Genomic DNA, 23,025 nt, shown 5'->3' on the forward strand with positions numbered 1-23,025 from the left:
GCGTGATCCGAAAGGTGCTGCCTTTTTCCCCTTCTCTCGTCTTTATCCGCCAACTGAGGATCGAGGTTAGGGTTAGGGTTGCGCTTTGCTCCGGTGATGTCCCGCATTTCCTAGCGCCTCCGCCAGATCGATTCCCTCCTTCCGGCTCTCGCAATGGCCTGCCGCCTCATCAAGGCGGCGCTGCCTGCCGCCGACCCCGTCGACTACTCCTTCGCTGTGGAGTACAACCCTATGACCTCCCGCGCGCCTTCACCATCGACGTCAACGGCATTCCCCTCGCCTCTGTTGCCCCGCCCAATGCCGCACTTCCCGACCTCCCCGTCGTCCACCCGCTTCCCTCCCCCTCCTCCTCTCCCATTGCGAAGCCGCCCCAGCTGCTGCCGACGGAACCTGCCATTCCTGCCGCTTCCTCCATCTCTGTCATTGAGAATCGCGCCTCTATGGAAGGCCTCGACGCCGATGCCTCTGTTGAGCCTGGAAGCTCCGGCGTGCTCGGCTCGTCCAGCTTGGTTGACCTTTCCTCGACCGAGACTGTCCGACGTCGTCGACAGCTCTGGCGCTGTTGGGTTCTCTGACGAGTTTTGCGACGGGTTTGCTTCGGCTGATGACATGGCGCCGAATCGGCTCTCGGCAGAGTCGACTATCAGCATGGAGTTTGGATTCCAGTCATCTGCCTCCGGAGATGAGCACGATGAGGCGGTCGCTGTGAGGAAAAAGGCGTTGCTTGTGACCTTTCAGGAATCAGGCCAGTCCAGTTGTTCATTGTCCCCGGCAATAGTAGACTGTCCTCAAGCAAGGTCGGAGGAAATGGTGGTAAAGATGAAAAAAAAAGGGAGCTTGCTATAAGTGCTTGAAAGGAAGCCGTTTCACGGAAAAAGAATCTTGCTTGGTCTGCGACGCTAAGTACTGCAGTGGATGCGTGTTGAGAGCCATGGGATCCATGCCTGAAGGGAGGAAGTGCATTTTCTGCATTGGTTCTCCAATACTGGAATCGAATAGGGAAAGGTTAGGAAGAGTTGCTGCGTGTTGAAGAAGTTGCTCAGTTCCCGGGAAGTTCAGCAGCTGATGAAGATTGAAAAGAGCTGTGAGGCAAACCAGCTAAGCCAGAAGATATTTGTGTCAATGGAAAGAAACTCAGCATGGACGAGATGGTCCTGTTGCAGAGCTGCCCTTGCCCTCCAAAGTTGAAGCCTGGATTCTATTGGTACGACAAAGTATCTGGTTATTGGGGGCAAGGTAGCTTTTTAAATTATGCTCTAGATGCAGCTCTGTTTGTTTTTGGAAAAATGTTTTCTTTCATTTTCTAATATTTTTCATAGCACTTTATTCATTTTTTTGACGAAGATCAAGAATTTTCTTGGTAAAATATTAAATTTATAATATATGAAAGTTGGTGAAAAATCTTTTTTGATATTTTTGTTTCAATTTCCAATTTTTATTTTTCTGGAAAACAGAACTAAAAATAGAAAACAGAGACTTACACAAATCAAACACTGGATGGATTACATTGTTCATAAACCTTGTCATGACTCACATTATTTGATGTAGATGATTGAAGGAAGCCTGGGCTTGCATGAAAAAATTATAGTCCTTGAACATACAAATGTTATCAAATACTCATGACTAGGCATTATGTTATTTATTTTTTAGCAACAAAATGCACAAGTAGTTATGTCTGATAAATAATGAAAATCACCTTTATAACTTGAAGCTCAACTAGCTTGATAGATCTCATGCTAACACCAACTGAATCAAAATTCCTTCATACAATTTTGTGCATCATCCCAAAGCTGCCTCATTGTCTCTAGATTAGTTTTTATGTATCACTGCCTCATCCAGGTTGAGGCATAGCAATCCATTATAAATGGTTCACATTGCAATTGAATGAACTTAAATAAAGGCAAAATGCATCGGTAAACTATCCTAGTTGACTATAATATAGCTCAACAACATAATATAGTCATGCCTCATGGATGTGCAGCTTGCTTGTATTGATGGTCACTTTTGGGACGAATTTGGTTCTTGATTACCACATTTTACTTCTCTATCATCATTCTCATCAAGTCATGTAAGTCTTAATTATTTTGGTCATTGACTATAATCACTTTCTGTTCTATTTTTTCTTACTCACATATTTATCTTCAATCAATTCAACTAGTAAAGATATGCATCATTTGCTTCTCTATGTTGGGCCTAATTTATCAATGGAATGCAGAGGTTACTGTCTATTGTTGTTTTTTTCTTAAAAAAAAAACTTTATACTGAAGACTTCAAGTACATAGGATTAATTGCTAACAAGGAGGGCCATTGTGAGATCAACCTGTGATCTCTGTCAAAACCAGCGTGATGCTCTGTCATCTAGGCTAGTAGGCAAAATTAATTGGATGGCTTTGTTCAGCAGAATGTGTTTTGTTGCCCATGATTGTCCTTTGTCGTCTTTGTTGCATCAACTATTTGGTTTCAGTATTAATATGGCTATTTTCAGGAAGGACACAAACCAGACAACATCATTTCTGCACATTTAAATGTTGGCGGTGCTCTAATGCGAAATGCTAGCAATGGAAATACTGGAATTCTTATAAATGGTCGGGAGATTACCAAAGTTGAGTTGCAGATGCTTAAGGTAAAATATAAGAGCATTTATGTTTTTATAAATTTCCACAGATTTAGAAATAACTGTAATTTGCTCGCTCTATAGTGGGCCGGTGTCCATTGTGCTGGGAATCCTCATTTTTGGCTGAATGCTGATGGGACATACCTGGAGGAAGGGCAGAAGAATGTGAAAGGGATGCTTTGGAAAAAGGTTATCAATATTCATGCTTATTATGTATGTTCTTGTATAGTTCATAATCTTCCAGAAATTGAAGTTCCAATTACTTTCTGTTTTGTAGACTCGTATGAAGCTTCTATGTCCTGTTCTTTCATTGCCATTTCCTAGTAAGGTTGCAAATGGTTCTGAGGAAGAGACTAATAACTTGTTGAACCAATCTATTCCTGATCACTTTGATACGAGAGTACTCCAGAAATTTCTGTTGGTTGGGTTCCATGGATCAGGATCTAGTACCATTTTCAAACAGGTACTTTAAATGAGTAGCTTATGATCATAGCATGTATTAATTCTCACAGTAAAGCTCGTCTTTTTTTGACAAATCGTTAAAGTTAAAGTTTAACTTGATTGATTCTAGCGATTATCCTTGCGTATGATGGTACAATGGATGGATAAGGTTCTTGTTGAGACTAGCATCAATTTGATGTAGCTGTCTGTAGTTGGTGTGACACTTCCTGGTCCGAAGAATAGATTAGGACTTTCTTACAGGAATTCATAACTGAACTTAATTTAATATATTGTTCTGTGAAGCATGTTATTCTTTGTGCTTTTTTAATGTTATGGTTCTCTGATGATCTTATGGGCAAAGGATGGCTGGGAGATAACCCATCAGAAGTACTCCCATCCTATGACATACACAACGGAGAAGATATAGTTTTGGAGTTGTAATTTGTTGCTAGTGATTTAACTTAGAACTCAATGGAGGGATAAGATACATGTAGTCAAACCTAAATAGTCGGGTCAAATACGGCTTTATGATGATGAATTCATTGTGATTAAAGGAGTATAAATAGTTTCCTAATACAACTCCTTGCATTAACTTACAAAATGATTCAAGGACTTCCTCTTACTGCTCTAATATCTAGATCCACTTCCTCTTGTTCAGTTGGCTGCTCCATCTGCCATTTGTGTGCCTTCCATATCCAAAAATTTCCATATCATCAATCCCCTCTTCAATCTTGTGTTTTTAGTCCCATGAACACTCTCTTCCCTTTTTATTCCATGTATTCCGTCGCACTAAAGCCAATACCATAGACTCATGGTTTCTCTAGATACCAACTCATGCTGTACGAAATCCAATCATTCCCTTTGCAATGTCCTACTTCCGTATGAACACAATTGAATTATCATGATCCTCTTGCAGATCAAATGTGCAACAAGATGTGAGGTACGATTTGTATTTGGCTGGCTCTCCTTAAACTTCTATGTTGTAGCCTACTCTGTCAACAATCAACCACAACCAATCTATATGATTAAGACCCATGAGTACCTTGCTTCTTGTAGAGATTGATAGGACCTCCAACTTGGTGACCTTTTCCAATTAGTTTGAAGGTTCCTGGACAAATCTAGTTTCTTGGTGCTTTCCAAAGTGGTTTGCAAGTTTGATGTCCTTGGGCATGATGGTCACATACTTGACATGGGGGACAAAGTGGTTATCGTTGAAGAAGATGATGTGGTAGTCCTCAAGTTCCTTCTGCAGTGCCTATCTTATGGTTGCAGCACAGGCATGGATCTGCTTCAGGTTGTGAAACAAATGGTCATTTTCCAAACTTAGCTATCCACTTGTGGCACATGTTGCTGGAATGAAAATGCCTCGATTGATGTTCGTTAGGTTTCTTCACGAACTGCATAGTTTTCTTTTGCTGGTAATCTTGCTTGCGTGCTCTATAGGTATGCAACATATATTCAATAGTGTAAGAGAAGACACGGGCAATGATGAGCGAGCCTCCAACTAGATGACCCGGTTCCATTACTTAGTTTGAAGGTTCCTGCACGAGTCCAGTTTCTTGGTGCTTTCCAATGGTCTGCAAGTTTGATGTCCTTAGGCATGATAGTCGTACATTTGACATGGGTGAAAAAGTGGTTATCTTTGAAGTGGACAATGTGGTAGTCCATGAGTATCTTCTGCAGTGCCAATCTTATTGATTGCAGTGCAGGCAGGCATCTGCTTCAGGTTCTGAAATAATGGTCATTTCCCAAACTTAGCCCTCCATTTTCGATTGGTGTTGGTAAGGATTCTGCATGAACTGCATAGTCATCCTCTGTTGAGAATCTTGCTCGTGTGATCTCTTGTATGCAACATAGGTTCGCTAGTTTTTATATAAAAAAAAAAATTTCTCAGTCTAAAGGTTCAATAATTTTTTTAAAAAAATTTATTTCATATCTAAATGTTCAATAGTTTTTTGGGGAGCTCTATAAATCAGATTGCCTTGCTCTGAAGCCAATCTTATGATCGTAAAAGTATATTTATATAGTAGATGGCCAAAGGAGTGGCAGAACTAAATGACAAGAATTCTGGATCATATGAGATAGGCAAAGGAGAGGATAGAAAATGAGTTGTGCTCAACCCTGGTCTATTAATCAAATACAAACATTATTAAAGATTACACAAGTGTCTCACAAATCGATCCAATAAGTTCATTCTATTCCCACCCAATTCTCTCCCTAGATTACCTCAACATGTAACTGAAATGAACTGCCTAAGAACTTACCAACAGACGTGATTGAAAATAAATATGAGATAAATAGCATCGCAACTTTGTGTCTCTGCCTATATCCAAACTTGTCTCCTGAAAGTACTAATTGGTCCTAGTTTCTCATGCTCATGTGGTTGCCTCCATCTCCCAGTCTGCTCCTTCAATACACTTGGTGCCATCTTGTCAAGAAATCTCCATGTCATCACTCCTACCACCATCTTGTTCTTCTCTTGAAGCACAAAATAAAGGTAACTTCAAGAATTGGGTCTTTGCATCTGTAGTTGTAACACAATACATGCCATAGTACTAGAAGCCCTTAGTTTACACTGCATGAACATCCCATTCCCCTTTTTCCTGGTATTAAGACTCACTGCCATATAACAGTGATATCTGGGGATACATCCATGCTGCCTGTGAGGGCTATCCCTTTCCTACGTGAGTATGCTTCCTAGCGAACACAAATAGGGCTCCTTTGCAAGACGCACAAACCTCATGATTGTTTTGTGGATCAGATTTACAACAAGATACTAGCCAAAATTATTTTGTGAAACCCAAGTAGGTACTTTTGTGTGTCCTTGGTTCTCTTTGCAGTGGTTGGCAAGTTGGGAATTCTCAGGTGTTATGGCAGTGCACTTGAAGTGGGTGACTCAGATGTTGCCCTTGAAGAGTCCATCAAGGTAGGCCTTTACTGCCTCTTGTAGTGCCAACACATCATACTTGTGGGTGTGTGTAGCCTTATTGAGCTTCTACACCATCTCCCATACCCATTGTTGGAATGACAACACCTCCATTCCCTGCTAAGAGCCAATGTGATTTCTTGATTGATGGTACAGTTACCTTGAATCTTGTCATCATGTGAATTCTAAGCATGTGACAATTTGGTAGAGTTATTTGAGAACTTATTCTTAGCTGCAATAACCAGTGACCTTGCTTTGATACAGTTGATATGGACTTTAAGTTTGGGTAAAAGATGGCTCAGATGGGATAGCATGTATAACTCTGGATCATATGAGATGCTAAGGGATAAGATAAAATTTTGAGCTGTGATTTGCTGTTATTCTCTTATATTGAGTATAAGTGGGCTTATAGATAACAAGAGTTTATTAGAACTGGATTTCATACCCATTATTTTCCTCATACAACTCCCTTTCCTCTTATTACATGGATATGTAACTGAACATGAATTGTCTAAGAACTCCACTAAAGAACATGACAACTCCAAAATTACTTGAAAAAAAAACATGTTTAACTCCTCCTGTACAACAATGCTACTTGATCCTGAATTTAAAGGTAATTGGTACTACTTCCTCCTCATGTGGTTGCCTCCATCTTCCATTTGAGCACTTCCAAAATGCTTTACATGCCACACAATCTTATTCTGAAATGTCAATATCACTATCCTGATTTGACCATTTATAATTGCTTGCCAGTAAAAAAATATTTCTATTTAGATATTGAAGTTATAGATACCTTTTGTTAATGTAGAATGATAGAAAACTAGGTCACACCTAAATTGTGGCTATGAGCCTATGAATGCCCTTCATGAGTTAAATCTTTTGGTTGGCCCATGGTATTTGATTGCTTGCCATCAGAAAATGGTTATTCCAAAACTAGTGGAATTTTGAAGTTGTAAAAGTAATTAATCCACACTCCATATTCCATTTATTAACCAGTTTAATTAGTATAACATAAGTGGAGGCAATTTACACTGGTTTCTAGTCATTAATTTTGGTTTCCCAATATTGTGATTTTCTTATTAAAATATGATGTAGTTCTTGGAAGATGTCAAATTGATTTTCTTAGTTATGCTTGCTATATTCTACTTTTATAGATAACTTCTCATTTTCTTTCCTATTTTATCAGGCCAAGTTCCTTTACAAAAGTGTGCCTTTCTCCGAGGAAGAGCGACAAGATATCAAGCTTGTGATTCAAACCAACATATATAATTATCTTGGTCTACTGCTTGAGGGACGTGAACATTTTGAAGAAGAGATTTTGGCTGAGAGAAGAGAAAAACAACAATCGGATTGCTCAGGTACAAAAACAAGAATGATGTGCAGTAGGCTTTGTTTTTCATGCTAGTGTCTTATTTAACAAGTTCTTTTTCAACCCATGCTAATAATTTGAGATTGTTTATTTTTACAACCTATAAATATGGTAAAGGCACAAGGAATTCTCAATGCCTAGAAGGTATTTTTGTTCTACTCTGGTGTTAGTAGTCATGCATTTTAGAATATTGTAGTTAACTAAGTAATGAATTTTAGCATCTTTGTCTAGGAAAAAGGCAAGGATCCTTTTACAAGTATTGAAATGCATTAAAAAAACACAAAAGTGTCATTTAACATCTTTCTGTGCTGTTTATGAGATTATTTGATTGTATGTTGCATGGTTTAACTGGGCCAATACTGATTCTTAGTGGACTGGTACACATTGTCTGCTATAATGTAAGAACACTTGCACATATCTATTTAGAGGGCTTTCATCCTTCCATCTACAATTTTATGTCTGATGATAGAAATAGATAATTATAAATCTAGACTGTGATCCTGCATGGTTTCTTGTTGAATTTTTGGGGCCAATGCAAAAGTTTTGATAGATTATAAGAATATTAATGGACAATTGACCTTCCTGGTAAGTCTTGTTTTTCCTGCAAAATAATGTTCTATTTCATTGTAGATATAAACTGAATAAAAATAAATTGAGTAATCATTTTCTTTTTTTTTGATAGCGTCTTCATTGTCTTATTGGTTGTGGCTAATGGAATTTTGTTGTTTTATGATTCTTCTGAACTGGAACAAAATGTTTTGATAGGATAAATGGCAATGATGAGATTGTTTTTTTTCTCTATATTAATCAACTTCTATATAAACGTTTGTTGCCTTCATAATTGATAATCTGCAATTTCTGTATAGATCAACATATAGTTTGTGTATTTGATTAAAACTGGATAGTTTTAACAGAACAAAGTGAAAGAGCATTAGTGTGTGAATGAATAGTAAGTACAGGGTGTAGGAAATGACTATAATGGTCATTTTTCCATCTGAGGAAACAATCACAAATTGGCTTCCCTCTTTATTTCCATTCCCTCCTTTTCGCTCTTCACCTTTCATCTCTTAGGAAACACTGTGTTATGGTCTTATACACTGCTATGAAAGGATAATAAGTCCAAGAATGCAAAGAACAAAGGCACATATCACTATAAAGACATGACTGAGCTTAGCAGAGGTTAACCAGCACGGAGCTCCTTTTGACTGCATCCTACATCCTTGTCCTCACCTAGTTCTAGTATTATTGAAGTAAAAATACAAGAGATGATAACCTTAAATAACATGAAATTTGAGGAAGATGTGAGCATTTATGGCTCAGGTGTGAAGGTCTTGCAGTCAATATATTTGTCTGCCAATAAGTTGTTATTTGGTAGACCCACATGTGTGTGAGCACATGAATCTGTGTAATGCCTGACATTCATGCTTCACATTCCAATATGCAACATCAACATCAAAGATCTGTGTTACTCCCAACTGTTTGATCTTGATTGATTCTTTCCTTTGATATGATTAAGATCATCAGTTAACTCATTAGGATTAGATATTCTTTTCGTTTGCTATCAAGATCTAAGTTTTTCTGTCCTGGCTTGGTATTGAAATTGGTGGATTGACGATTTTGCTTCACACTTGATAATAAGGCTAATTGATCTGAGGGGTACCAACAATATTGCCATAGAATATAGGAGCAGAAGGTCTGGTGAGCCAAGCATAACATATGTTCAAATAACTGAGGTTCCAAAGCATATACATTTGCATATATTAGCTTATATATGCAATCAACTAGCCTTTAATACAAGAATGTAATTTTTTTATTGCCTGTGTGGATGATTAGATACATTGCGGGAGTTGGTAAATGCTTGCACTAAGGTTGGTAAGCGTTTGTATGCAAGAAACTTGTGACTTTTCTGAGGCCTTCCATCTTCATGCTAAATTCTTATACTTCAGCTTGCTTTAAAATTTACCTATACCTACATATCTGCAATCATGGATCTTCCTATTATTGTTATTGAACATATTAAATGAACACGTGTAGGCCCATTTTTAGAGTGCCTACCTAGTTTTTGCCTGATAGAGATGACAAGAACATTGAAATTCACCCATCTTATTTCTTAGTTGACAAAGTTGATATGCCAATTTTGATGTTCTTTAATAATAATCCAATAAATATGCATTGTTTTTCTGTTGTACTATAAGTTAGCTTTTTAACATTGTGAACTGATTCATGGTCCTTTTATATTAGCATTTTATTGTGAGAGAAAACTAGTTTTCAGTCTTTATTTGCTTTGAAAATATGATATTTACAGCTATTGAAGGTGTCAATTCAATTTGTCGAAAACAGGAGATATTGCATTAGTCAAAAAGATAAATATGACAGAGTATTCCATCAATGCACGGCTGAAAGCATTTTCAGACTGGCTTCTTAAAGTTATGGGATCTGGCAATCTTGATGCTATTTTCCCAGCTTCTACACGTGAGTATGCCCCACTCGTAGAAGAATTGTGGAATGATTCTGCAATCCAAGCCACATATAGACGGATAAATGAACTTCAATCACTGCCTAGTAATGTCAGTTACTTCTTGGAGCGGGTAACTTTATCTTTATTTTCCTTTTTTTGTTTTTCTGCAATTTGATTCCTGTGACCTCGGCTTAATTAATATCCCAACATGTAAACATGATTTCAGCTATGAAATGGCCTTTCCAATGTAGTACTACGGAAAATGATGTTATTCTCCATACAGATGTAGTGTGTTGGGGAGATTGTTGTTTCTTTAGCAATCTTTTAGGTCTTGTTTGGATTGAGGGAAAGGAAAGGATGGTAAAAAGGGGAGAGTTTCCAATTCTTTGATTGGGATAAGTAATTTGAATGAGCTGGAGAGAAACGGAAGGAGAAGAGTTTCTGTATTCTCCCTCCATTATACATCCATCCATCAAGTCAGGGGAATTTGGATCTGAAGCATTAATATTTTCTTTCCTTTTCATTACCTTACTAATTTGTATCCAAACAAAAGGAACATGTTTCTGCTCCTTTCTCTTGCTGTGCCTTCCTTCCTCTCCACTTTTCTTTCATACTATCTTGTATCCGAACAATCCTTCAGACTCTGCTTTGGAAATGTCTAACTAAATTTCTTGAGCCTTGGTTGGCTGTCAAGGTATCATCAAGTTATGTTTGTCCCAACTACTAAAGCTTGGCCCTTTTTGTAAGCTCTATGCAACACTATATTACTAGATATTCAAATCTATTAAATAATTTTTATAAAATTTTCCCTGGTCTCTTGAACTCACACCTTCCATTCTGAACTACTCTAGTCATCTCAACATAGAATCTATTAATCACATTTGAACATGACTTCAGAATTTCATTTATTTTTTATTCTATCACCTAATACTCCAGATAATATATATTTTTTATTTTATCCTTTCTAGTAGCCTTACAATCCATCTTAGTAGTGTTCTCATCTTTGCTAGCATCAATTTTTACGTGTTGTTTCCTAACAACCAAATGCTCTAATACTGTCATAATCTTATATAACTTTAATTATTGCACAAGGAGCATTACAACGATCAGACAAGACTCAGTATAGACAAGGCATATTCATTATTATAATTTATGATTTAAAATTTTATGCTGGGGTTGGGGATTTCATATTATATATTAGTTTATTGAGAATATATGACCATGTTTGCACCATCAATGTAGTTCAAAGAGAATTTCTTGCATTCATGTGTAAAAGGAGAATAGTTCATTCATATGTTTGATAACTGACTATGCTATTAGTCTTACTGAGAAGAAAGAAAACTACAAGAAATTTTATCAAGAGCATAGAATTAACTCTACAAAATGGAGAAATTATTTCTTTAGAGCAGCAACTAGACTAGGATGTGAATTCAACAGAAGTTTAATAGTAAGATATGAGTATTCTATTATCATTCAAACTGTCTTGTGTAAAGCAGAATCCTACATTGTGATTATCAAATTCTAACGATCTGAATGCTAATATGAACACTAGAAAGATATACTTTTGTCCATGTCTTCTAAATACCAATAAAACCAAGAGAACCAAAGACACCCTTTTTGTGGTATGCTGGAAGTGATATTGGGAACAACAATTTTACCTTCATTAGCAAAATACTCAACTTATGTCTGATGATGATGCTGAAAAATCTACAGGTTGTTGATATGTCGAGAATTGAGTATGAACCTTCTGATATTGATATCCTCTACGCCGATGGAATAAGTTCTTCCAATGGATTGATGCACACAAACTTCCAGTTTCCACCAGCAGCTTATTCTGGAAGAAGTATTGATGATGATGACCTGCAGGAAACCTTGTTAAGGTCAGTACCATTTCCAGTGGCTGATACAAGTATAACTATGCTGATACAAATATAACCATGTAGGACTCCAGATATAGGGCAAAAATCAAAATGGTGCCCCTTATTCAAAAAATATCAAAACAATGCCCATCATAATTTTCATCCCGAAAATACCATTAGTTTACTACAACATAGAGCAAAATTGATTTAATTTGGTCAAAATTACAATACTGTTATATCAAAATATTTTTTATTAACTTGGTCAAAATTGCTCAAACTTGTCAAAATCACTCCATTTTGGTCAAAATCACTTTAATGCAATTGTAGCAATTATGGCCTTAGATGCAACAATTGTAGTAATTGCTACAAGTTGTAGTAGTGCTGAATCGGTTTTAATCAAGTTGAAGTGATTTTATGAAATTTCAACAATTTTGACTAAGTTGGTAAAGAGTATTTTGATATAACAATGCTTCATTTGTTGTAATTTTGATCAAGTTAGAGCAATTTTGTTGTGATCACAACTGCTATAACTGCTCCACATTATAGTAGCTATGTCCATAACTGCTACAAGGACATAGCTGCTAGAAGTTGTAATAGCGATGGACATAATTGTTTTTTATATATGATTAATCCTTGTCAAGAGACTGTTTAGAACAATTATTGTTGAAAAAAATGCAATGTTCATGACAATTCTCGTCATTCTTGACATGGTTTTGTTGGAATGCACTTCACATTTGCAGCAGGTATCAGCTCATCAGAATTAACACCAAAGGCCTGGGAGAGAACTGCAAGTGGCTTGGCATGTTTGAAGATGTTCGCATAGTCATTTTTTCTGTTGCTATAACAGACTACGATGAGTACTATGAAGACACAAATGGCATGGTTAAGAATCGAATGATGGAGAGCAAAAGGCTCTTTGAGTGCATTGCCAGTCATCCATCCTTTGAAGATACATGTTTTCTTCTGATCCTAAGTAAATTTGACTTACTTGAGCAGAAGATGGACATGGCACCTCTAACATTGTGTGAATGGTTTGATGACTATAATCCTATTAATAGCCAGTACCCATCCAAGAAAACTAGTCAAGGTGCTACCAAAGCTCAGCAAGCTTTTCACTATATTGCTACAAAGTTCAAGAGGCTATTTTATTCCATTACTAGGCGAAAACTCTACGTCACACAGACTAACGGTTTGGATTCGAAGTCTGTTGACGCAGCACTTCAGTATGCAAAAGAGATCATCAAGTGGGAAGATGAAAGTATGGTGTATTGCATATTGCAATCCATTGATAGCACAGAGTTGAGCTCCTGTTCTCACTGATACCTGCAGGAAATATAACTGTAAATATATAGCCTGTTACATTTTTTTTCTCATTGAAATTGATCTAAAATGCCTCCGGTTGTGTAATATTCATTATTCGTAACAGTTCAGGGCAATGAAATAGCTTTCTGGTCTAAAAAAAAACTAGCTTTTGGCACTGATTGCTACTGAATCTGCCCATTTGCAAGGATAAATAGGCTATCAAGCTTCCTGCAAAGGAGATTGTTGAATGCCAGCCCAAGAGAGTTATTTCTGGCTATTTCTATTGTGTTGAGAATTTATTTTCATTAATTCACTGGTTTTTTTATCATCTCACTTCGCAGCCCTGCCATAAAAAAAGTTCATCAAATTTGTCTCATCATCTCTATATGTAAGTGTAGTATATCAAACATCTTAGACAAACTATTAGATTAAAATCGTTGTATAATATAAGATCTTATGATGGATCAAGGATGCTAATAGGTTCTCTGCAGAGTTCACAAGATTTTGGAGTCAAGGCTCAATGACTACAACTAACTGATATCAAAATAAAGTATCACAAGAGAGTAATAGCACACACCACCACACTTAACTCAAAAATAATCTCCAGACAAATTTTGTCAAGACCAGATTTTACATGTACAAATGCCACTCTTCAACTTCTCCACATTTCTTGTCATTTAGTTTAATCAACTAAAACTTCATGAACTGATCTCCCTCGCAGTGGCTTCATAAAAACACTCTGCATTTTGCCAGTTTTATCTGCCTAATGTTATCTCAAGGTTAGGATGTGCCCTCTCATCATCAGCTGCAGCAGGAAAAGGATTGGTGTTTGGTTGATCTTCCATCTGTAAGGAGTTGTTGGTGACTGTAATTAATTCTTCCTTAAAAACTTCATTTTTCCCCTAAATCCTTCATTTAATTTATTTTGTGTAGAATGAAAATTGAAAACTTTGTCTGCAACTGGTACCTGGCTGTCACTGTGCAGCAAATGATCCCCTCTGAAGTAAGGATATGATAATGCATTATCTTGTCTGATTGATGGGTTCCAAGCAGTCCCCTCCAAAGATGGACGCAACTCGCCGCTGACAATAAATTAACAACCGGTATTAAATTACCAGACAAAGTTTATTCGATATGATAATGCTATCTATGGCATTCATTCAGTTGTATGTTAACATCAGTTATTAAATCACAATCCAATGCCTTCATAATCAACCTTGAAGTCACGTTCATGAGATTATAGTGAAGAGAGGAGACCTTGAAGAGTTGGACAGGGGCAGTGCTGGTGGTGGTGGTGGTGTTGGTAAGGCATAACAATGGCTGCTGATCTGATCATATTGCCCAGCTTTATCATATGCCTGCAATAGTACTCCTCCCTCCACTTCTTCTGCTTCCACCTCTCTTATTCCACTCCACTGAGCAGCATTATTCATCCCCATTTCCGCACCTCGACCATTCCCTGCACCAAACATTTTTCTTAAGATATTATATTGTGTAAATCTATCAAGCATATAGAGGAGCTAGTGAGGAAACAAGATATATACCTCCTTGTCCTTCTCTGTCAGTGCTCTTCACTGTTCTATACATCTGCAGTATCAATCAACGGCATGAAACTTAATTAATCGACTATTTTGTAGTTCATACTCCAATATATACCATTTTGTTTCTTGCACTTGTATGCTTGCATGCTAATTAATTAACCACTGCAAGAAAAACCTTTAAACTTTAGGTTTGGATATGATTTTTGTTTTTGGGGTACCTGGAGATGGCTCTTGACGTGTGCTAGGGTTAGATCCTTGACGTTCATGAGTTCCAGAACCGATTTTGGTGTAGCTCCTGCAGCATTGGATTATGGGGCAATTGATATTCATCAGTTATTTGAGATCGACTGTTGCAGATCTTTTGGAAAACTTGATGAATGCGTGTGCTTACTCTCATGGCCGCCGAGGAGCTCGACTGCATGGACAAAGTGCGCGTGCAGGGAGGTGGTCCACCTCATTCTCGGAGCCCTGATGCTCCTCTTCCTCCGGTGGCCGGCTGACCGCGACCCGCTCCGCTTGAACCCGCACGCCGCCTGCCGGTGGCAAAGATGGAGACGATCACGGTCGCCGTGGGGATCGAGCCCGAGGTGGAGACTTGGCTCACGGGCGCCATGCCAAACCCGATGAAACGACAACTGTTGCTGCTGCTGCTGCTGCTGCAGTATCAGTTCATGGCTCAGCTCACTCTCGCTGCTGCCGCTGGAGTTGGACGCTACTGCTCCGGCTGCCGCCGCTGCTGCCGAGGAGCCAACTTGGTCCCCCAAGAAAACCCCCACGGTCGTCGCGACGGCGGCCGAAGGGGGACAGATGTGGAGCGAAAGATCAGGGTAGACGGTCGTCGCCATACGACCGATCGATCCACCCCCACCTCCAGCTCAAGATGAAGATGAAGATCAAGGTCAAAGTGAGCTCATAAGTACCTTTCTGCAAGAATATAATGAGAGTGCACAGAATTGCAGTGAGGGCACAGATAGAGAAAGGAGAAGGATAAATAGAGGTGTTGCAGTGATTAGGTCATGAGTGGGTTATGATTTCTATGTGTGCATAAATAAGAGAGAAAGTGTTAGATTACATATATAGAAGCTAGAACAATAATACTCTAATTAAGGAGGTCAATAAATGCTGCAAGATGGGAAGGAACACCCAGAGATGGAGGAATTGCAGTGCCTGTGCTCAGGCATATTGACTGGAAGATAGCTTATATATTTTAGGGAAGCAGAGGAATAACACCTAGAGAGAGAGAGAGAGAGAGAGAGAGAGAGAGAATGTAACATCTCTTTCCTCTTCCATGAAGGAAAATCAAAGGGGGAGGAAAACGTTAAGGGCACTGTCACTGGCACTGCTCATAAATGCAGTATGGAGTATGGACAAGGACAGGAAGAGAGAGAGAGAGAGAGTGTGTGTGAAAGGAATAGGAGAACTGTTCCTTGGACTGAGACCTAATTTTGCCACTCAGGCAGGCACTAACTCAAGTCAAGGCTTGTGAGGTGCAATGCATATGAGTGGGAGCTAGCGGGGAAGCTGCCATGGAAGGAGAAATGAGTTGGAGCTAGAGGGGAAGCTGCCATGCAAGTCGAACAGTAGTTTAAAAGGAGGAGGAGAAGAAGAAGTTAAACATGCATGTGTTTGCATGTTCAATTGATCAGTACTCAAACAGTTTGATAATATGTATTAATTAGGGCATGCAGATCAAGAAGTATAGAGAAGAGTTAAATGGATGGCCTGTACTGGTTACTGATCAGTCATCTACTTTCAAAATTAAGTCTTAACATATAAATTATTAAAAATAATAATAATAAACTACGTACTGGCCTTCGTAATTAATGTGACAGCTCTAGCTGTTTTCAAGCTCATTGAGACCACTTTGAAGCCTCTGGAGAACTATGCATACATATATGTCATGTCTCATTTCTCCTTTGGACATGTAGACTTTGAAAGCTCAAGTCCAGATGAACAGAACATATACTATACAGCCAAATAGTTAATGGCAGATTGAAGCTGGAAAGATGGTGCAGTTCGTTTTTGCACTGCTCCTGCGACAAGGAGTTTTAATTTGATCAAGTGAACAACATCTGAATATGTAAAATAATAATAATAAAAAGATGTATATTAATATCTAGGGATACATGAGTGATGCAGGTGTCATAAGTGACATGACTCCCTCTAGGATAAAGATCAAAGTCCAATGAGAGTTAAGGTTCATGCTGACTTGGTAAGACGAGTCAATACAAACCCGGGAGAAATGATCACAGGGTGATCATAGATGCTGCCTCAGTCTTGGATCATACCTCGGGCCACTTAGCGTTGGCTCAGTCCGAGATCTTGCTTGGGCCTCAAAATATAGTCTTGACCTCAGACCTATCTTAGTTTTAGAGTCATGCATCCTGGTCTCAACGATTTTAGTATTGTCATCTCGATCCCGAGTCCTGTCTCAGGCATCTCAGTCGAGTCTCGTCTCAGTCATCTCATTTCCGAATCTCGTCTCGGTCATTTCGGTCTCAAGTCTCGTCTCGGCCATCTCAGTATTGTCGTCTCGGCCATCTTGATCCCGAGTCCTGTTTCAACCATCTCAGTTCTAAGTTTCATCTCGATCATTTCGGTCTCAAATCTCATATCAACCATGCCACCTCAATCGTCTCCGTCCTAAGTCCCAATTTTACGTATTGTGTGAGCCGTCATCTTATATGAGTCTACTAAGGGGTAACGCGAATATTCTTGCAGACACATGGTGATCCAAGAATGAACAGACAGTTACAAGGTTGTCAGATCTAATCTCCTCGGATGTCCTTTTTTCTGCATATAAGGTCACAAGAAAACGGTTGTCGGATTTGATCCGATCCCCTCGTAAGTTTCTATAATGACGCCATCTCGTCCTACATGGAGATGCTCTTAGAGGGCTATAAAAAGCCTAACACTGTATGCAGTCTTATTCCAAGTTCAATTCTGGAAACTCTTCTATTATCATCTTCTTTTCTGTCTATACTTCATCCCTTCTGAAGAATCCTAATTCGAGCGTCTGAGTGGTTTGTCGAAATTTTCGGCATCAATCTAACCTCTTTTTGAAATGTGTTTCAGGTTCCCATCATTTCCCTCATCAAGCTGTTTCAAGAGGTCGCAAACGTCAAGTCGTTCTTTGACTAATGACTTGACCATCCATGGTATTTGACCGAACTAATGAGTAAAGCATGAGCCATCAAGCAATATTAGTATTGATCAAAGTAAAAAAAAAAAAAAAGTTAAGACAAGATTGATCACTAGCTAGCTAAGCTTCAAAGAGACTGAGTTATCGACTACTATAGTTATGTATTGAATGTTAGACGACAGTTCAAATGATGCAAATTGACTACAAAAAAATTAAAGATTATTTTTTAAATATTTTTCAAATATATAAAAAAAATTGATTCCTAAATTTGCTTGAAATTGATTCCCCAAATTGACTATAAAATTCTAAGTTAATTACGAAACTTAAATTAAAATTGAAAAAAATAAACCTAAGATATTTGGAACTTTTATTAATTTTAAAATTTATTTAGAGATTCTAAAATTAATTCTTAATTTTTTTTGCCAATTTCGCTGTCATAAAATGAATTATAAAAATTAGTTAACTAATTAGAAGGTTTAGAATTATTATATGAATTATTTGTAAATTCATATCCATTTTTTTGTTCATTTATTCAACAAATCAGCCAGCGCCATTTTTAAGTTATTCAATATTATATTTAAATAATTAATTCTATTCATAAATTCAGTTATATAATTTTCTTTAAATTAATTTGGCGCACATTAGCTATCGGCGCTGCCCTCACGTGCGTGCACCTCTCGATCGCGTGACCATTCGTTTGCAAATCACTCCTGCTTCTCCTTTCTTCAAGGAAACTCAAACACTGAACCCTCTCTGAGATTTCTACATCACCAGCTAGCTAGCACTCGATCGATAACCAGTAATTTACTCGATCGAACGACACAACATATATAATTCAATCCACACCTTCGCTTCGCATCAGTATTCAGTACTAGCCACAACCAGCAGGATCGATCAGTTCATTCTCATTCCTTCATGAATTCAGTTTAGCTTGAGCTAGAGCTAGCTTGCTGTTCGATCGTCGAAGCGTATATACATACATCAGACGCATCAATCAACTAATTTTATCTTGGGAATGCAATGCATGATTGTCTTCATCCCAATGAAATTCTTCTTCCAGTGGAAGAGGAAGAGGAAGAGGAAGATGGAAACAAGGAGAGACAGAGAAAAAAAAGGAAAGAAGGAACATTTCGAGCAGAGCGGAAGGAATTGTTAAACATAAACAGCAATTCATTGTTAATGGATTCCGAAGCCGCGGTCAGCGGCAGATGCGGCGATCTCCTCGGGAATCGCAGCCTTTATTGCCTGCCTTTTGCATCTTTATTCCAGCCCAGCGTCCTTTTGTTTGGAATTGGATGAATGAATCCACGCACGCATTCATATATATATCCTTAATTAATTTAATTTGCTCGCTCGCTTGCCTCTCCTCTCCTCTCTCCTCTACCTCGATCGATAAGCCTTAGCTTTTTTAATTAACTACTGCAGCTAGTTAGCTAACTCATGCTTGGAGAGACGTGAGCATTTAATTGGTCAAAATCTCCACCCGACAGCTCGATCGCACCGTGGTTGATGTATCTTCAGGTATAGTTATCTTGTCCAACTTGATCGATCATCTCATCTCTGGTATAGTTCCATCTCTATGCATGCATGCATCTTTTCCCTCACTCACTCTCTGATCTGATCTGATCCATGAAGAAGCAACAGCAGCTAGTGTGTTCTGCTTCTGCCACCTCTTTTGTCTACCAACAGGACTTTATTTGGTCAATTCCACCATCTGTTGTCCTCCTAATTAATTTCACCTTTTGCATATATGCATGCATGCCCCTCAATTAATTAACTGATTAATTACGACGAAAAAAATATATATATGCATCTAATTATTAATTCTAGCTAACTAGATAGATCTGAGAATAAACAAATACATCAGTTCTTCCATATATATATATCGATCGATTGTTGTGTGTGTGTGTGTATACACACACACATTAATCACATAAGTCTTTACTCTTGGCTTTGACTGTAAATTAATTAAGGTTACTCGCGTCAAACATGCATTAATCAAACTATTAATATATATATATATAATTAAATGAAGCTATAGCTAGAGGACCAGACCAGATCCATCCCTGTTCTTCCTCGAGAACAAAATAAAGTAGTATTTACTATTTACTAATGCACAGTCCTTTGTCAAATCTTCTCTCCCTCGATTTCTGTACGCAAAATCATATACTAACGTGAACAAGGAAAGGAAGAGGTTTTTGAGACTGAGGTAATAATATAATAATAATATATAAAAATGCATGCAAATTAAATTAAATTAAAGCAAAACTGGATCCACATTGCAGAAGAGCACTCAATAATTGAGCTCAAAAAGCTTGCCTCCTTTTTGCATGCACCATCCATCCATCACATCCTTTTTCTTTTCTGTAAGCTAGCCCTTCTCTTTTCACCTGCCTCAACTTAGCCCTGAAAAGCTTCGCAAATTTCTAGGGTTCCAAACTTTGAAGTCACGCATGCTCCCTACAGACGTACCTCTCTCCGTAAGGGCATGCTTGTCCACTACATGCACTTCAACTATCAGCTGCATGTGCATGCTACGTTAATATATATATATATATATATATATATATATATATATATGAAAAAAAAGATCAAATTAATTAATTATTCATGGGAGACATGTAAATTCATGTCCTAGATATCTGTAGCGTGGTGTCTGTCGCCTTCAAGAATGTGGTGCATATATAGATATATATATAAGATCGAATTAATAATTTATATATATATATAAAAGATTGAATTAATAATTTGCTGGGGAATATTCAAAGGGTCGGGAATTAAAGCTCCAATACCTGCAGAGCACAACGTTCTTAAGTACGCAAGGGATAATAATGCAACTGTGCATGGCAACCCATGCAGCATTATTGATGGATATTGTATAAATTTATATATGTCTACGAGCATTAATTTTTTCCCCATTGAATAATTGTAAAATCAATATTATTCTTAATCTCTGACAGCTTATATATATCTTTGACCACTATATATATAAAATATTTAAATCCTCTTGCATCCATACATAAGCCAGGTTTTAGTTGAAATATTAGCACAACTTCAGTTGTTTTTGGTTTTGTTTAGTTTGATGGATTTGTTCTTTATAGTTTAGTTTAATTTTATTATTTTTAAAATCGATTTGAATCGAACACTGAAATGAGACGTTGTTGGAAAGAAGTTTAGATCATGGAACTAAATGGAAATAATTAATTAACCAAATATATAGTTTAAGTTTGATTATAGTTTAGTTTGTAAACCTAGTCGGCTTGGTAATTTGATTAAAATTAATAGTGGATTTGGTTTGATTCTTTTGAGTGATTGAGAGTTTTTTAATTAAATGTTTTTATTGTATAGTTTCAGTGTGTAAAAACAAAAAGAAGATATGATTTTAAAATACCATTTGGAAAATTAACAAACTTCTTTACAATACCATTTTGAGTGAAATATGACAATATTATAATTTTTAAAAAAATCAAAAGTTAATTATTAGAAATATTTATAACAACCAATTTTCAAGCAAAATATATAATGTGTTTTTGAGTATAAAAACATAAAAAATTATAAAGATTACTACTAATGTGTTGTTATTCTTTTAAATAAAATTCAATTCCAATAGGATGGTAGTTGAATTATACTTTAAATTTTTAATTAATCAATCAATTGGCTTAGAAGTTTAGGGCATGATTCTTAATATTACCATATTAATCCATTATAGAATATTATTGACCAATTTTGGTACTTTAATAAAATGAGAACTTCGTTGTTTAGAAAAAAAACCACAAGACGATTTTTTAAAAAGTAATTTTCTGTCAAATATTATGGTTCTCCGAGTATACGTACGTATAAGAAAAAAAAAAAGATAGATCCACTACCTCAACAACCCCCTTAGAGCCGACCTCATAAATATGGAGAAAGGTTTATGCAGGTACACAATCGCTAGGTGCATGACAGGATCGACTTCAAATCATCACCTCTTGTAATTGACCTCTAATTATTACACCAGCAATATCATACGTCTACCGTCTGTGCTACGCCCTAGGGGCTATACGTATAAGAGATTTGATGAATGTGAGTAGAGGTTTTTGAGGAGATTAATTTAGTAGCACAAATTTGAAGTATAGAAGACAGTAATCGATTTTGTTAGTGTAATTAGGTAGAGAATATTAGAGATTACAGAACATATTAAAACCTCTACCAATTAAAGATATGCCATGGAGATGGGCCGACTGGACCCAAATCAGTCTCAGCGAGTCAGCCCGTTTTGCCACCTCCACTGATTACAATAATAAATAGAACGATTGTACTTATTATAGAAAAATATTTTAAAAAAGCAGTCCGGTACATTAAATTCCTATTAATGTGGAAATATTCAACTATTCGAATCGATTAATTATTAATGAAGATGATGGATTCAACCCTATGATATGTCACTTCCCAATCAGCATTTTAAGATTATTTTCCTATTAAAAAATTAATTTACAGTGAAGAAGTTAGAAATTATGTCATGTCTGAGCTAAAAAGACCTCAGGTTGATATTAGACGTACAGTTTGATATATGTGCCAACAAGTCGACGTCAGATGTCGGATCCATAGCCGACAAGTCCGCGCCACAGTCGGCCTCAGCTCCGGTAGGATTGACATCTGATGGAGCAGACGCATGGAATCGGTGCGATGCGAACAAGAATCCACGAGGGTGGAGCATGAAGAGAAGAGACACTGCTGGAATCTAACTCTAGGGTTTGCTGCATGCATCGCGACGATGACTTCCGCCTCTGTCACTTTTGTACTCTTCTAATTGGAGTTTAAGAAACCCATGCAAAAACCAAAAAAAAAACTAAAAAAATATGCATATACGTATATAAAATAGTACTGCAATGTGCGTTGTATGTTAATTGTGTGTGTGTGTGTGTGAGAGAGAGAGAGAAGGCAAATCAAAATAATGATCTTTTTAAAAAAAATTAAATGACATTTTATATTAAAAATATTCGTATTATTATAATAGTTATAGGATAGTAGGTGTTAAAATAAAATGCTTTTTTAATTTAACTTGAAGCATTATTCATTATGAAGTTGATCAATATTATTTAAACTTTCAAAAAGAATTAAAATTATCATAAAATTGTTGTACAAATTATTTAGTGGTTGCTATTTGTTACACTTACATGGATGTTTTAAGATGATTATAATTAGATTTAAATATTTTAATTAAATCGTTAATTTAAAAAAGTAATATAAAAATATTCTATAATAATATAAATTAATTTATTTTAACATATTACAGTAACTACTTCGTAGTTATTATAATAATAATACTAGAATAAAATTATCTTCGAAATAAAAAATATATGCTGAAGCATTATTTTGGGGTTTTTTTTAAAA

General features: G+C 37.0%; 1 protein-coding gene and 1 pseudogene across 1 annotated transcript; one reads left to right on the forward strand and one right to left on the reverse strand.

Annotated features, from left to right (window-relative positions):
* Positions 1-7: 7 nt before the first annotated feature.
* LOC141830052 (extra-large guanine nucleotide-binding protein 1-like) lies at positions 8-13,122 on the forward strand (annotated as a pseudogene).
* Positions 13,123-13,533: 411 nt separating this feature from the next.
* On the reverse strand, positions 13,534-15,424 carry LOC141830144 (putative transcription factor KAN2). The gene is made up of 6 exons (XM_074717630.1): positions 14,902-15,424; positions 14,729-14,805; positions 14,514-14,556; positions 14,227-14,428; positions 13,937-14,051; positions 13,534-13,814 (listed from the first exon to the last, which is right to left on the reverse strand). The coding sequence occupies exons 1-6, from the start codon at positions 15,353-15,355 to the stop codon at positions 13,725-13,727; spliced, it is 981 nt and encodes a 326-aa protein (XP_074573731.1). The 5' UTR covers positions 15,356-15,424; the 3' UTR covers positions 13,534-13,724.
* Positions 15,425-23,025: the final 7,601 nt, after the last annotated feature.

This window comes from Curcuma longa, chromosome 5 (genome assembly GCF_044706935.1).
Source record: "Curcuma longa cultivar G26 ecotype Majalengka, Jawa Barat chromosome 5, ITB_CL_G26_1.1, whole genome shotgun sequence".
Lineage (NCBI taxonomy): Eukaryota > Viridiplantae > Streptophyta > Magnoliopsida > Zingiberales > Zingiberaceae > Curcuma > Curcuma longa.